This window comes from Mytilus edulis, chromosome 4 (assembly GCF_963676685.1).
Source record: "Mytilus edulis chromosome 4, xbMytEdul2.2, whole genome shotgun sequence".
NCBI lineage: Eukaryota > Metazoa > Mollusca > Bivalvia > Mytilida > Mytilidae > Mytilus > Mytilus edulis.
The window spans coordinates 41,842,469-41,857,224 of NC_092347.1; the positions used below are offsets into that span (position 1 = coordinate 41,842,469).

General features: G+C 32.1%; 1 protein-coding gene across 2 annotated transcripts in view; it reads right to left on the reverse strand.

Moving 5' to 3' along the window:
* The window catches only part of LOC139521888 (nucleolar protein 6-like), a 38,789-nt gene extending 26,548 nt beyond the window's left edge, over positions 1-12,241 (reverse strand). For both annotated transcript variants that reach the window (XM_071315579.1, XM_071315580.1), the window contains exons 1-5: positions 12,093-12,241; positions 5,062-5,250; positions 3,785-3,901; positions 2,854-3,033; positions 2,079-2,247 (exon numbers count right to left, since the gene is read on the reverse strand). In XM_071315579.1, the coding sequence (XP_071171680.1) occupies positions 2,079-2,247; positions 2,854-3,033; positions 3,785-3,901; positions 5,062-5,250; positions 12,093-12,110 (673 nt within the window). In that variant the 5' untranslated portion in view covers positions 12,111-12,241. The remainder of the gene's footprint in view (positions 1-2,078; positions 2,248-2,853; positions 3,034-3,784; positions 3,902-5,061; positions 5,251-12,092) is intronic.
* Positions 12,242-14,756: the final 2,515 nt, after the last annotated feature.

The following is a 14,756-nucleotide window of genomic DNA, read 5'->3' on the forward strand; positions in this document are numbered from 1 at the left end:
AGAGGGTGCATGTTAGAGCAGTATTTTATCCTGAGAAAAGATTTGACAATGTTTTTCGAGGGGTAACAAACTTCTCTATCACTCTCTCAACTATGGTAATTTATAATACCTAATATTCTTGTCGTTATTGTCTTTAAGATCTTAAATTGACAGTAAATAAGGCCAATTAAAATTAATTGATAGATTTTCATCCCCGCCCGCCCCTCTGAAATCGTCCCGCCCCGTTTTTTTTTATTTTTGAAAAAATTACGATTTCCTGATTTTGTTCGTCTCCGTTTCCGGTAACCGTCAAAATTTTTGTTTCCTTTCAAACTTCCTGTTTAAAATTCCGCTTTACGTATTTCCTCGAGTATTTAAAAAAGATTCTGCAGCTCTATGATGACAAAATCGTCTACCGAAAATAGAGATGATCTCGAGAAGGGCATGGAATAATCGGGTTACAAGTAATACGCTGTGTCCAAGATGGCAAATCGCGGCATTGACACAAATTTCTGTGATTAGAAAACCGTTGATTTTTTTTATTGATAAAATGACTTTGTGGCAGGAATTTTGGACTGTGAATTATACCCAAAGAGCAAGAATCACGAAACAAATTAGTACAAAAACATAACTTGATAAACAAAATGACACAAGCACGAACTTGTTAGATTTATGACAGTATATTGAATTCAAAAAGTTGGCAAATATACACTTAATATATTTACCCATGGCTATTTTGTTGTTGACAATCAGCAAACACCTTCTGTCCCAATAGAGCCATTAAACCACTTCTTCTTTTTGGTTTAGTTCATGTTTTACATATTAATTATATTTACATCTATAAGAAGAATCATAAAAGCACCAACCCTATTGTTTTCAAAACAGTTTCATTTTATTCTGTACTTGTAATTCTTTAGGTGCATATTTGTTTCATTTTATGGAGACAAAAAAATGTTGCTTAGAAAGACACATAAATTTGGTGAATGTAGTCTTACTGAAGAGAGCATTCTTCTTTTATGTTTTTCCTGTTTATGTTTCTAAAGCAGCAATTACATGTAGAACAGTGGTTGCCAACCAGAGATTTTTATTCATGTTAAGATTTGAAATAATATTTACGATTCCTTAGACATGAATATACATGATATAAGCTTTTTATTACACTTGCATATTTGAAGAACACGTCACAAGAGGGTTTCATAGGAAATAAAAATTAAAAAATAAAATCCTCCCACCCGCCCAATTTTTTTCAAAAATTTGGATGAAAATCTACTGATTAATTTTAGTTGGCCTAACTATGACATAATATATTTTGACCAGCTAGCCTTTTGTATTTTCATGAATCAATAAAAAAATTGTGCTTCTTTAAGTTATTAAAATGACACCATGGAAGACTTTTATTGCTTTTTAAACCTTTTTTGGCTTTGAGCATTACTGATGAGGGTAAATCCAGAAAAGCGCTTTGAATGCTGTCAAACTAATAAAGTGTCATTTTTTTATCATTTTTCTCCAAGTTTAAAATCAAACTAGTCAAACAGTTGTAATTTCAATTTCATTAGTTGCAAAATTGGGTCTTAAACAAACTTTAAACATTATCTTTCCTTTTCCTTTGTATTATGCCATATAAAATAATAAATTATGAATTATCCTAAAACAAGAATGTGTCCTCAGTACACGAATGCCCCACTCGCACTATCATTTTCCATGTTCAGTGGACCGTGAAATTGGGGTAAAAACTCTAATTTGGCATTAAAATTAGAAAGATCATATCATAGGGGACATGTGTACTAAGTTTGAAGTCGATTGGACTTAAACTTCATCAAAAACTACCTTGACCAAAAACTTTAACCTGAAGCGGGACAGACGGACGGACGGACGAACGAACGGACAGACGGACGGACGCACAGACCAGAAAACATAATGCCCCTCTACTATCGTAGGTGGGGCATAAAAAAAATATGCTGTAACATAATATACGTTACAAATTAAAATACCACAAGAAAATCAGAAAATTAATTTTTGGTAATGAGCGTTGCCAACAAATGTGCGGTGAATATATTTCATAGTGATAAAATTTCTTGACAAATATATTTATATAATACCTTTATAATCTAAAGCGAGAATTGGTTTGAGTGTGTTCCCGTTCTGATAGGAAAACTTCACGTTCTGCACAGATTCCTGTTTCTGTAACTTCAATGCAATGACAGACAAGTATAATGCTCGTTTCTGAATGTATCTGTGATTCATATAATCTTTAGGTTGAAAAAAGTCCTAAACAAAAAGAAAACAAATATAACAAAAAAATAATGAGTGATAATTCAGCAAGAATAACCAAATATTTGACACAAACATCAAATTTTCAAATTTATGTTATAAAACTTAAATAGAAAAAGGGGGGAATGTGTCCATGGTCCACATACAAATGTATGATGCCCCTGCTTGCATATTGTACTATGTAATAAAGGGATGTAACTGAAGAATGGTACAAGTGACAGCATTGAAATTCAAACTTAATCCGAGTTTTGAGGTAATAAGTATTGTGTATAAGTTGTCATACCTTTTAGTTGAGGCAAACTTAAGTTAGAGAACCGACACTAATTTAGCAATTTTTTCCATTTGTAAAGGGGCATAGCTCTAGAATGGTACAAGTGAAGCTACTCAAATTCAAACTTGATCTGTGATGTGGTAATAAGCATTGTGTATACGTTTCATAACATTTGGTTGAGGCAAACTAAAGTAAGACAACAGAAACCAACTTTGGGTCATACAGACTGCAGTATGGACAAGGGTAAAACTTAATGCCACCTCTGTTACGGTGGGGGCATAAAAAGCTTGTTTTAATTCAAGAACTCAGTTAATATAAATGAATCAAATTACCTTTGGAATTGTCAGTTGTAGATCCACTGATGGATTTGGTCTCAGACAAGTACCAGTAGAGAAACTGCCAATCTCTTGCACATCTATAGGAGGAAGGAATTTGAATTTTCCCTTTATCGTCCTACCATGATTTATTAAAGGGAGTTTTACTTTGTCAGGCAGCCAGCTACAATCTCCTAGCTGCAAAATAAATTGATCATTGTATTGATTGATTGATGTTTCCTTCACATGCAGTGGTTGAACATTGTACATGTTGTATAAGTTATACCTTTGAATATCTTCATCTTTTTTCTTCTTTCACAATGCAATTGTTTTACAAAATTCAACTACAAATGTACTGTGGATTAATTTATTTTCGTGGGTATCAATTTTGTGGATTGCTGAAATCTTGCATATTCGTGGATATTTGATTTAAGGATTTGGCTATCTCTATATACAAAGCCTTTCAAAAATATGTAATTCATTGAACACTTGAATTGGTGGTTCACCTGCTTCCACTAAACCCAGGAAAATTGATATCCCATGGATAAAAATGAATTGACAGTATATTTTAAATACATACGTTTTAATAATTTCAGACAACCATATTTCTAATAGTTCTACAGATTCTGTTATGGATTTTGACACTTATAAATTTGACCACTTGGCAATAATTCAATTGTCAACTTAAGCACTGACCCGCTGGACCCAAGCCAGTAGAGCTTCCATAGGGCCAGTTAGACATGACGTCATGTCTACTGTTAATGGTGACATCATCTGTTGTTGTGTTTCATTGTTTATTTTTATACAAAACGCCTTTGCCTTACCCCTTATTGATTTTACTAACCCTCAATGGATATGAAGGGGGTCAGTAGCTAACCATATAAAGAGTCTTTTTTGGCAAAATCATACTTCATGTACAGTATATATTTGTTATGTATTTAAAACTTACATCATGTTCTTTTCCTCTCGGCAAGTGTAATAGTACTGATTTCAGATCCTTGATACATTCATGGATCCTTGAAATTCTTTTCCCTTTCAACTGGACTTCATTCAGCAGCTCTGTGATCTGAAAGGAAGAAAATTACATCTTTACACGGAGAAAACAATTTTACCAAAGCAGTCATAAATTTCACTTTATTAAACTGCATTCTGGAGCATTTATATAAGTGCCCTGTCTGTGGCTGTCACATCCAATCTGTGTTTTTGTTAGATGTATTTCTGCTTTGTCTAGATCTGACGAGTTAAGCCATTTTCAACTGATTTACATTAATTCTAGTTTGCTCTTATGCTGTACTTTGACACCCATTGTCCCAGATTAGGGAAGGGTTTGTGTACCTTCAAACTAGTTTAACCCTGCCATATTCTATATATGTGCTTGTCATTCAGTGGTTGTTGTTTGTTGTTTCATATCATTTTTTGCCATCATTTTGTACATAAATCAGGTCGTTAGTTCTCTCCTTTGAATTTTTTAACATTTGTCATTTTCAGGACTTTTATAGCTGACTATGCAGTATGGGTTTTACTCATTTTTGAAGGCCATACCTTGTACAGTGACTTAAAAAAAATATATTTCTGCGTCATTTTGTCTATTGTGGAGAGCTGTCTCATTGGCAATCATACCTCATGACTGCTGTAAACCAACCTATTTTTCCAGTTACTGTTTTTCTCACTAAGTTCTTGGTAGCATACTTCCCAGCAATCGACTTATTTGCAAATATCTTATATCTCAATCATGAATGTATTCAAATTAGGGAATATATTTTCAAAAATTAACTTAATCACAAAATTTTATATATGCATTATTTTTCTATTCACAGCAGTCATGGTAATAAGCTGGATTACAGTTGTGATTTGTTTATTATTTGTAGCCTTGACAGAATAAAGAAGTATCCCAGTGACTTTCCATAAACTCATTGTATGAGCTTATGAGGTGTTCAGAAATTAAAGCACTTAAAAATATGAATGATTGTCTTTACAGAAGATCAACCTGAGACATGGAAGTACAGATATAAATATAAATCAATTGTATTTAATGCAATTTTGGATAAAATAAAAAGTGTTCTTTTTCAGCAAACATTTCCATATTTCTAAAAATGTTTGGACCAGCTGAAAAAATCATAGTTTGGAAAAGGATTTAATATACTGCTTATCTTAGTTACAACGGCAAATGACAGAAAATTATATGCAGATTGTTTGAATTCCTGATAAAAGTACATTTTAAACTACCTGAAGTTTAAAAACATTTGAATGGAATAAATTTTCAGCATCTTTGAGCTGATGAAGTTCATCACTGGATAGTGGTTTATATAACTGTCCTTTGTCAATTTTCTTTGTCTTTTTTTCTGGGACATCCTCTGTCAAAGCATCCTCTGTTAATGCTTCTACTTCTTCTGTTGGACCATTGTTTTCATTTGACTACAAACATACAATTTTTAAATTAAGTATTTATTGACTTTGAAATGGCTAAAAATCCATAGTGTTATAGCAAATCTGAACAAGACTATTGAAAATTTCAGAAATTGCATAAACTACAGTATCTCTAGATCTGTATTTGGACTATTTAAATAAAAAGTGTGCACAAGGGGGTTGATGGGGTCCTTAAAATATGTATTCTTTAAATTTTTAAGGCTTTTTATTTTCTCTTTAAACAAGTTTTAAAAATAATCTTTATTTTGTAAATTCTCCAGAAGAGTTATACTATAAGTTCAATAATTATATAATTTCTTCATTCGGTACAGAGACTGGTATAGGGTTATTTTCGTGTTTCAAGTTTTGTGCTGACTTTTGCTCAGTACATGGTTCCTTCGTACTTAATTTGGTTGACTAAGAGAGCACACAATAATAGCTAAAGATATGTTATCAAATGCTCAGTGGTTTTTTCTGAAAGAAAAGCGAAGCAGGTCACAGGAGTATCACTGCAAGAATTAACGATTATGTGTTACTTACATGTGTTATATTACCTCCAGAAACTTGAGTAATCTAATAGAATCAGACCCCCCCCCTTTTACCATCCCCTGTACATACATTTGTACATGTATGGGTGTATATCATTCATTTCTGTTACTTTAATCAGCATTTCTTTTCCTAATTCTTTTTTTTTTCCATTGTTAATCTTTTTACTTATGCACTCTATTCATCTCTTATTTTCTGTTCCTATTTATTGGCTAATTTTTCTGTATTCACTTCTTTTTTTTTAACTTTTCTCTATTCTGTAAACCCTACATGAGGGAGGATAGGACCTTTGTCGGGACTCCAGGATCGGGTGTTTTAAAGCTTGGGATTTAGTGATTGACCCTTTCAGGATCCGGGAATTCTTTTTCCGAATTTCGGGATTTAATAAATTCGGGACCTTGGGATTTTGTGTTTTAAAGCCCGGATTTCGAATCAGGACCCCTTCTACCCCTCCCCCCTTTCCTACAGGCATGACATGTATTTATGTAATTGTGATCACAATATTTCTGTTTTTAGTCTACTTCAGGGGAAAAAAACTTACAAGTAAAACAGGGCTCTACACTTAGTTATTTTGGGGGCATATTTTATTTTGTAAAAGAGCGAGGCCGTAACTACCCTTGAGGCAAGTGAGGCAATTGCCTCACTAAAATTTCGACACTGATTTTTTTTTTATACATGTACATATATATAAATATAATACAGTAGATTCCGGTTATTTGCATAGCCTATTTGTCAGACAAAATTATGCAATAAAGCGGAGTATGCTTATATCCGAAATGCCAAATGACAGAGTCAAATAACATCGATAGAACAGATCAGTAAAAGAAATCCCTGAAGAAAGATGAACGTCTGTAATCCACATACAATATACTGAATGTTGATTTATTCTAATAAAAATTTTATGTCTACTCTTGTGTCATATGTGTTATTTTATTTTGTTTCTTTAAATAAAGATTATAAGGATCTCCTGTAGTTGGTGATCGCAATACTGGTATACCAGTATTGTGCACAATACTGGTATAAAAATTTTGTACCAGTATTGTAACTTTAAAAAAAAAAACAGCAATACTGGTACATTACTGATATACCAGTATTGTAGTTGTATTGTTGACTATACTTTAAGGTGTATAATGAAAATTTAATTTTAAGCAAAATTAGATATTGAAGATCAAAAGGAGGTTAATTAAATGAACTCAAAAAGATTATAGAGGATAATTGTGAAATCGATTGACATCCAGTTAAAAATAAGAATTTTTGATAGTGTATTGTTAAAAAAAAATTAATTCCTTTCTAAATATTAAAAGTGGGATTCTGTCAACGTTTTATTTTGTGTTGAATAACTCTTTTATCATGTTTTGGTTAGTGTATTAGGGACGACATCAAAAGTTCAATGTAGGATAAGAAACTTAATTCACATAGTTTTTACACTGACCCCCCCCCCCCCTTTTTAACTTAATTTGAGGAAAATTGATTTACCAATAGGGATATATGTAAAAATCGATTTTAGATACATGTATACAAAACTTGCAGAATTTCAACCCCCACCCCCAAACTATTTGATTTAAGTTTTTTATCCTACATCGATCTTTTGATGTCGTCCCTTACTATAACATACATGTATAACTTTGTTTCATTGACTTGTTTCAAAATGAAGTGAGATTCTGACTATGTTTTTTTTTTTTTTTTGAGTCTTGAATAAATTTTATCATGTTTTGGTTATAATAGTGTATTGCTATATTTTATTGTTTCATTGTTTCAGATCAAAGAGACCAAGCTGTTAAAAACAATTATCTTTTGTGTTTTTCATTTATAATCTTCAATCTTTTACTCATACCAAGCTTTAAATACATTCAGTATTTACACGAAAGCAATTAAAAACAACAATGATGATTTTCCAATTATTCAACTGGAATTTGAATTAAAATTGGGCACGAACGTGTAGAGTGCGAACGGACCTGAGGTGCGAACGTGTAGGGTGCGAAAGTATATTGGGCGCGAACAGACCTGATACCTAAAAATAATTACAATACTTGTACAAATCATCAAAAGACTATTGTAATTAACTCATATTATTCAAACAATTGTTAATTATATAAATAATTTCTTATAATCTTATCATATTTCTATATTTTATTTAATTCAATTCAGCATTTACATGTATGCCATCGTATTTTTTTTTAAGATATATTTTAATACATGTATACTAAGATCATATGCATTTATATATGCTGGTCTTCATTTTCTTATTCATCTTTCACAATAAACATGATATAATATCCATTCAACATAAAAAGTTGCTTAATAGGGGAATAACCAAATTAAGTAGTTTGTCTACATGAATGTTAGGAGTAGTTAAAGCAGTTGATTCAGAACCATGGGCAATACCATTTGTAGCAGATATATCTACTGGTACAAATACTCAAATACTAATACTAGACAAGTTTGTTAAAATGCTGAGATAGTAGTACTGAGTACAGTTTCCTTAACAGATACCATTGACGGTACCTCAAATGACTGAATAACACTAACACTTGAAATTTTAATATTAGCACATATTGGTGACTTTTTAAACAGTCATTGATTATTAAAAATAATACTTTTTATAAACATGATAAATATAATTCATATCATTCCATATAAAATTGTCGTGTCATATGTATTATGCATATATATGTGACACCTTTCATAAAAGATTAATTACCCATATGTATTGTTTATTTTAAAAAAACACAATACTGGTACAATACTGGAATACAATACTGGTACAAAAATTTTATACCAGTATTGTGGACAATACTGGTATACCAGTATTGCGATCACCAACTACAGGAGATCCGATTAGAAACACATTTAGTTTTAGTTTATTTGCATTCAGACTTTCCTTTACCTGGGATACGAAAATAAACTGTTCTAAAAATAGATTTGTTTCTATGACCCATATGTACAATGTACATTGTTAGGCTTTGATTAAAATAAACTTTTAAACAATGCTTCACAGTTTATAATTATTTTAACAATAGATCAGTAATGAATTGCTTTTGATATGCAGTTGGGCACTGAAGTAACATCTTGTTATTTTCGTATATGCAAAGCAGTAATGGTGGGGCCCTGTACGGGTTAATTGCTGGACAAGTGTTGAAAGTGAGAAAATATAATAATTAAAAGTAAATGCTCTTTTCATAAAATATTAAAAACAAATGATTGATGTATAAAATTCTTTAACCATATGTAAATGCCCTATAATATTAACATTAATACAGATCGCCCCAAGCCCAATAGAGTTCACATTGGTTATGACGATAATTAGCAGGAGTTTTTGTTTTAAAAATTAACCCCAAATGTAATCTATGGACAATTGTTTAAATCCAATCAATTATTAACACCCTTTGAAGTAGAATGGTCAGTGTTTTTACAACAATTATCTGTTTGACATTTTTATGACCTCGAGGCTTAAAATAGAACATGGGAAACTTTACCTGTGTAGACATCGAGGTTTATTTTTAAATCAAATACATAATATAAACACGAAAGAAACTGTTTTAAAACTTTATTTCAATAACACAAAAGTAAATATGAATTAATAACGAAAATAAGGATGCATTCAAGAAAAATATACTTACCAAATGACCGTTTCCGGTCAAAAATCTCGTCAGTTTTAACTAAGCATATCTAGACGGCAATAATTTTCTATGCAATTAACCGAAAGGCCACTTGTAGAGCTATGCATATAACCGGACAATTTAACATTAGGTGAATGGGAAATGGTTTTGTGCAGGAGAAAACTATGCAATTAACCGAATTATGCTATTAAGCGGTATGCAATTAAGTGGAATCGACTGTAGTCATTTGTTGTTCTGCCTCAACCTTAATTGCTATAACTTGTCATCATTCCTTTTAAACTATTCTTCCTGGATATAACTCAGCATCTCAACGGGTGATGTTTCTCGGTAACATTAACCTAGAGTAGTAACGATAATCATCATGGATCTTTAGTTAAAAACAGGCTCTTGCAGAAAAAGGAAAATCGATACTGAAGGTAAAGAAGGAATAATTCTAGTAAACTAGGTGTTTTTTTGTGAATAGAGTCTGAGTATTGCATATAACTTCATTAGAACAATCCAAAAACCATAAGTAGACTGACAAATGAAGTACTGGTCTTCGGAAGGGGGCAGTCCTGTCTGCGTATTCATTTCTCCGTTTCACCAACTTTTGACAAATCAAGTACTGGGCATCGCAAGGGGGCAGTGCTATCTGCGTATTGATTTCACGAACTTTAATCTTTCTTTTTACAGATAAATAAAATATAAATAATATGAAACATGAATGCATGGATTAGTTTTTATCCATGTTTCTTTAACCTTAAAAATTGAAAGATTATCCCATATTCCAATTTGATATTATTGAGGAATAAATACATTAGATGTATGTTTCATTATAATACTTTATTCTGATTGGCTAACTGCACATCACATGTTATTCCTTAAGCAATTGCATCAGTCAATAAAACTTATCATTCACGATAACACGTGGTCCCACAATAAAGTGCACAGGTGAATTAAATAAAAAAATTATAAAATTCGTGTTTTCATGATCATAGCTAATAAATGTAATTATAAGTATTGAATGCTTCTTTTTGTAACTTCATAGGGTTGTAAAAGTGTTGACCGTGTGCACATTTTTAGAATGAAGCGCGGAATGAAGCGCTTCCGGGCGTCATACAAAATGTACTTCGGTCAACGCTTTTACACCCCAATCCTGTTACAAAAAGAAGCATTCAATTCTTAAATTGTAGAACCTTAATTTAACACAGGATTTTGTCCTTACTTATTCAGGACTACGGAATTTCGTTTCTTTATATTCAGAGTTTTGGAATCGGACAGCCCAACCCCTAACCCCTAAATTTATAGATTCTGGAACTAAAATACTACCAGCTATTTCCAGAAATAATCTGAAATTACGGAACTACAGTAAAACCTGTATAAACCGGCCGGCTACGGGACCATGAAAAAGGGCCGGTTTGGACAGTGAGCCGGTTTATTCAGGTTTCTGTTTTGACCGGAAGTTAATATGACTTGTGACGTCCGACATTTTGCATGAAAAAATTCTCTCTGATTGTAAATTATATCTGATAAATTAAAATACTTTCACTTCGTTTTTCATTGTTTGCATTTGCATCATAATGCTCGCGTTGTTTGGATTGAAAGACGAGAGTTTCGATTTACTCCCATGATCATTAATTTGAAATGTTGGAATGGCCGATTAAAAAGCCAGAATATTATCAAACGTAATGTCATCACTTTCGAAACGTTGTCGTAAAGTGTACAATATCCATTGATTGTTGTCATCCGGGTGTTTTTCATTATCAAGGTCATTTGTTTAGGGGTTCACAACAAGGAACCAAGGATTTCGAAATTACGATGTGAACTTTTTACTTCGCGTTTTTAATTTGTTTATCCAAGTTAAAACGTAAGTTCAATCCGAGATATATATTCGGTGTGTCTTTTCGTTTAATTGACACGTTTATAATGTTTTAATAAATAATACAGCTCACTACTGTACGATTGTAGGTTCACAGTTTGACACCTGACTAATTGATTATCACGAAAAGTTATATTGTATCAACAAATATGTTTTGATTGCATATCGATCATTGAAATTAATTAGACAAACCGGTTTTGACAGGTAATAATTAATGTAATTAAGAGTATTGGGACTTCATAATAAGACCGGAATTCGGAATACACAGGGTCCGGTTTACAAAGGGTATTTTAACAAAACTCTTCTGAATCGATGTTTGTTCTATGTTCTGGCAGCAGACTCAAATCAGTGATATTTGGATGATTATCTTACATATAAATTTAGATAAAGTTGTTAAAAATATGGTGTAAGTAAAAGTCTTAAAATATGAAAAATTTATATAAAAAAGTGTCCACTGAATTCAAAACATTATCAAACTCTCTAAAAATGCCTAGAATGCAGGATTTTGGTCCGCAAATATTCAAAAAATAACATAAGGACCTAAGAGCTACGGTTCCGCAGCTACATGCAATGCACCTAAATTATCAAGAGTATCCAGGTCTGGACAAATTAAAATAAATTCAGGAAGTTAAAAAAATCCGCTAATCAAATCAATCTAGAGCAAACCAGAATTCATAATCAACACAAATCTTCTAATTTCGTCCCGTTAAAGGTTGGTATATCGCCTGCTGGATGTAACACATCCATAAATTTCGACACCCTCCCCCTATTTTCTTTAATGTGTGATTTCATGCATTTCATTCATTAATAATTCCAAATATTCATACTTCATGTCTCCTCTTCATATTGCCGATATGCTGTTCTATTCTTTGTTCTGTATACCATCAAAAACTGTTTTAAAATACAATGTTTACAATTTAGATGAAGAAAACGTGTTTCTCCTTTCTACATCACAAAACAGGATCAGGACTCAGACATGAATAGTTTCCGGATACATGGATATCAAACGGATTTGTCAGTGAGCTGATCGTATCTATTTACAATTTATTATGTGTTGATTCAACTTTGAACTTATCACTCTGAAAAATACATCGAATGATATATAACGTATGGCAGTGGCGGCTCCAACGGAGGGGTGTGTAGAAGGCGTATTTTCTCATTATCATTTTTTTCAAGTTTACCATATATATTTCTGAATATAAATTTAAAGTTTTAGCTGCGACTATTATACTAGTAGTATATAATAGTCCCAGGTTTTAGTGAAAAAACATTTAAAAAAATATCTTGCCTCGCTCAACAATTATAGATATGATATTTTACTGCAAATATGGAGTCTGGAATAGGTTAACAGAAAAGTTAATAAAGGAACTAAGCCCAAAAATGTAGAATAAAAATTAATGGGGTGCTAGATTTTAAAGAATACAAAATAATTGTAAACAAAGATAGAGAATAAAACGATAGAAATAAGAAAAGGGTCAGTAAAAAAGTTTACGATTAAAAAATTCGCGGAGACCGTCCTCAAATAAAGAGATCACTAATATCATCCGTGAAACGTTATGATTCCATTATGAAACTACTATTGCTCAATTTGGAAAAATTACTAAGAAACCATTTTAATAGGTCATTTTATCAAACCGAAAAAACATCGCTTATTCTTCTTTTTTGTTTTCGCTTGATCGAATGAAGCCGGGTTACAACTACGCCGTTTCATTTGTGTGCCCCCGCTCGCTAGGCGAAGCCCGTTTACCCTAAATCCGACTCGGAAAGCAAAATATATGATTGGCAACGACCAACGACAATAACTGCAAGAGTGCAGGCTCTAGACTTGGACGGTACAGACACATAAAGAATGTAGTGGTGATACATTTGTACCGCGGTGTGTTTATCCATCCTCTAACTCTGAACAGTGGTGTAACAGCAAGTACCACATAAAACCAAAATTGAAAAAGACCGTCACTATAACTTGCTATTGGGTATTTGTTGTGCTCATTGTTGAAGGCCGTGCAATGACTAATTATTGCTATAACATACATGTCATTTGGTGTCTGGTGGTTATATAGTCGTCTCATTGGCAATAAATGTCGGGCAATAAACCTCATCACCGTATATCATATTGACTAATCGGCTCGACAAAAGGCACAACAATAACTAAGAAGACCAAATACACAAAGTAACCATTTAAAACTCGCAGCTGCTGGAAGCTAATTCTATAATGCATAATTTCATGTTTACATCACAGCTGAATATTGACCAATCAGATAATCATTGTCTTTATGTATTAAGATATTGGAGTAGAAGCCGGGACTAATCTTAGGATTTTACCAAATGTAATAGGAACCCAAATTGAAATCTTTTTTTTTTCTGTTGAATCAATAAAGTTTAATTTGAAATCGTTTTTGAAAATCTCCTGATCATATCAGACATGTATTTAAAATATCTGTGTTGTATCTTTTACCATTTTGTTTTAATTTGGAGTTAAAAAAATTATTTTCCCATGAGAGTTTATTGTAAAGCCCGAGAAACTCGCCTCCTATTGATTTACAATGCCACAATGTAAGAAAATGAATTACGCTAAAACATAATTTGTCGTGACTGCTCTCGTGTGAATGGTTTCTTTTTTCTTTTTTAGTTTTTTTATAGATCCTTTTTATTTGCCGAGATGGATGCTTTTCTCTACAGTGATTTCATCATGCATGTTATATAATATATATTGTTGTTTTTTATGTACAGTACCATTTTTGTTCCACTGACCAAAATTAAAAAGATATGTTCTTTTTTTTTCGGTTGGGTTGCAATATTCACTACAATATAATTAGTGAGGGCCCTCATGGGGTTTTTGATTATGTGATTACTTGGCCGTTTTTTTAATGATTATTTGATTATTAAGCCAAATATTTCATGATTATTTGATTACCTAGGACTGTATTTTTAGTTTATGATTATTTGATTACTAAAGATAAGCAAATATTTAATGATTATGTGATTATATTGGCAAAAAAATGGTGATTATGTGATTACTAGGACCCCCCCATGAGGGGCCTCATTAGTTTTATCCATAGGCCTAATCGTGAACGCGTCTGATAATTTTTAGCTTCAGCTCGCCTGGTCGAACGCCATTAGAGAGATTTTCATTTACCTTTCATCGTTCTTCGTTGATTTGTTTTTTAATCTTTTGCTCTGAAACCACTTTATAAAAAATAGTCATGGTCTTTTCCCCCTTTTCAAAAATTGAAGGCGTCTAAACACTGTTTGATTGGACGTTTTTCCTATTCATTTCTTGGATAAACCATTTGAACAAAGTTTCCTTTTAACAATTTCCGAGTAAGCTTAGTACGGGTTAACATTTTGCATTTTTCTTTGCTATAGACATTAGCATTATACAATTTTTCATTACTGTTAATATATGATATGTAAATATCTATCAGTGCACTTGTCGTCGGGTAATGTTATCTGATATCGATATGAAATTGATATGAAATTATGTTTATTTT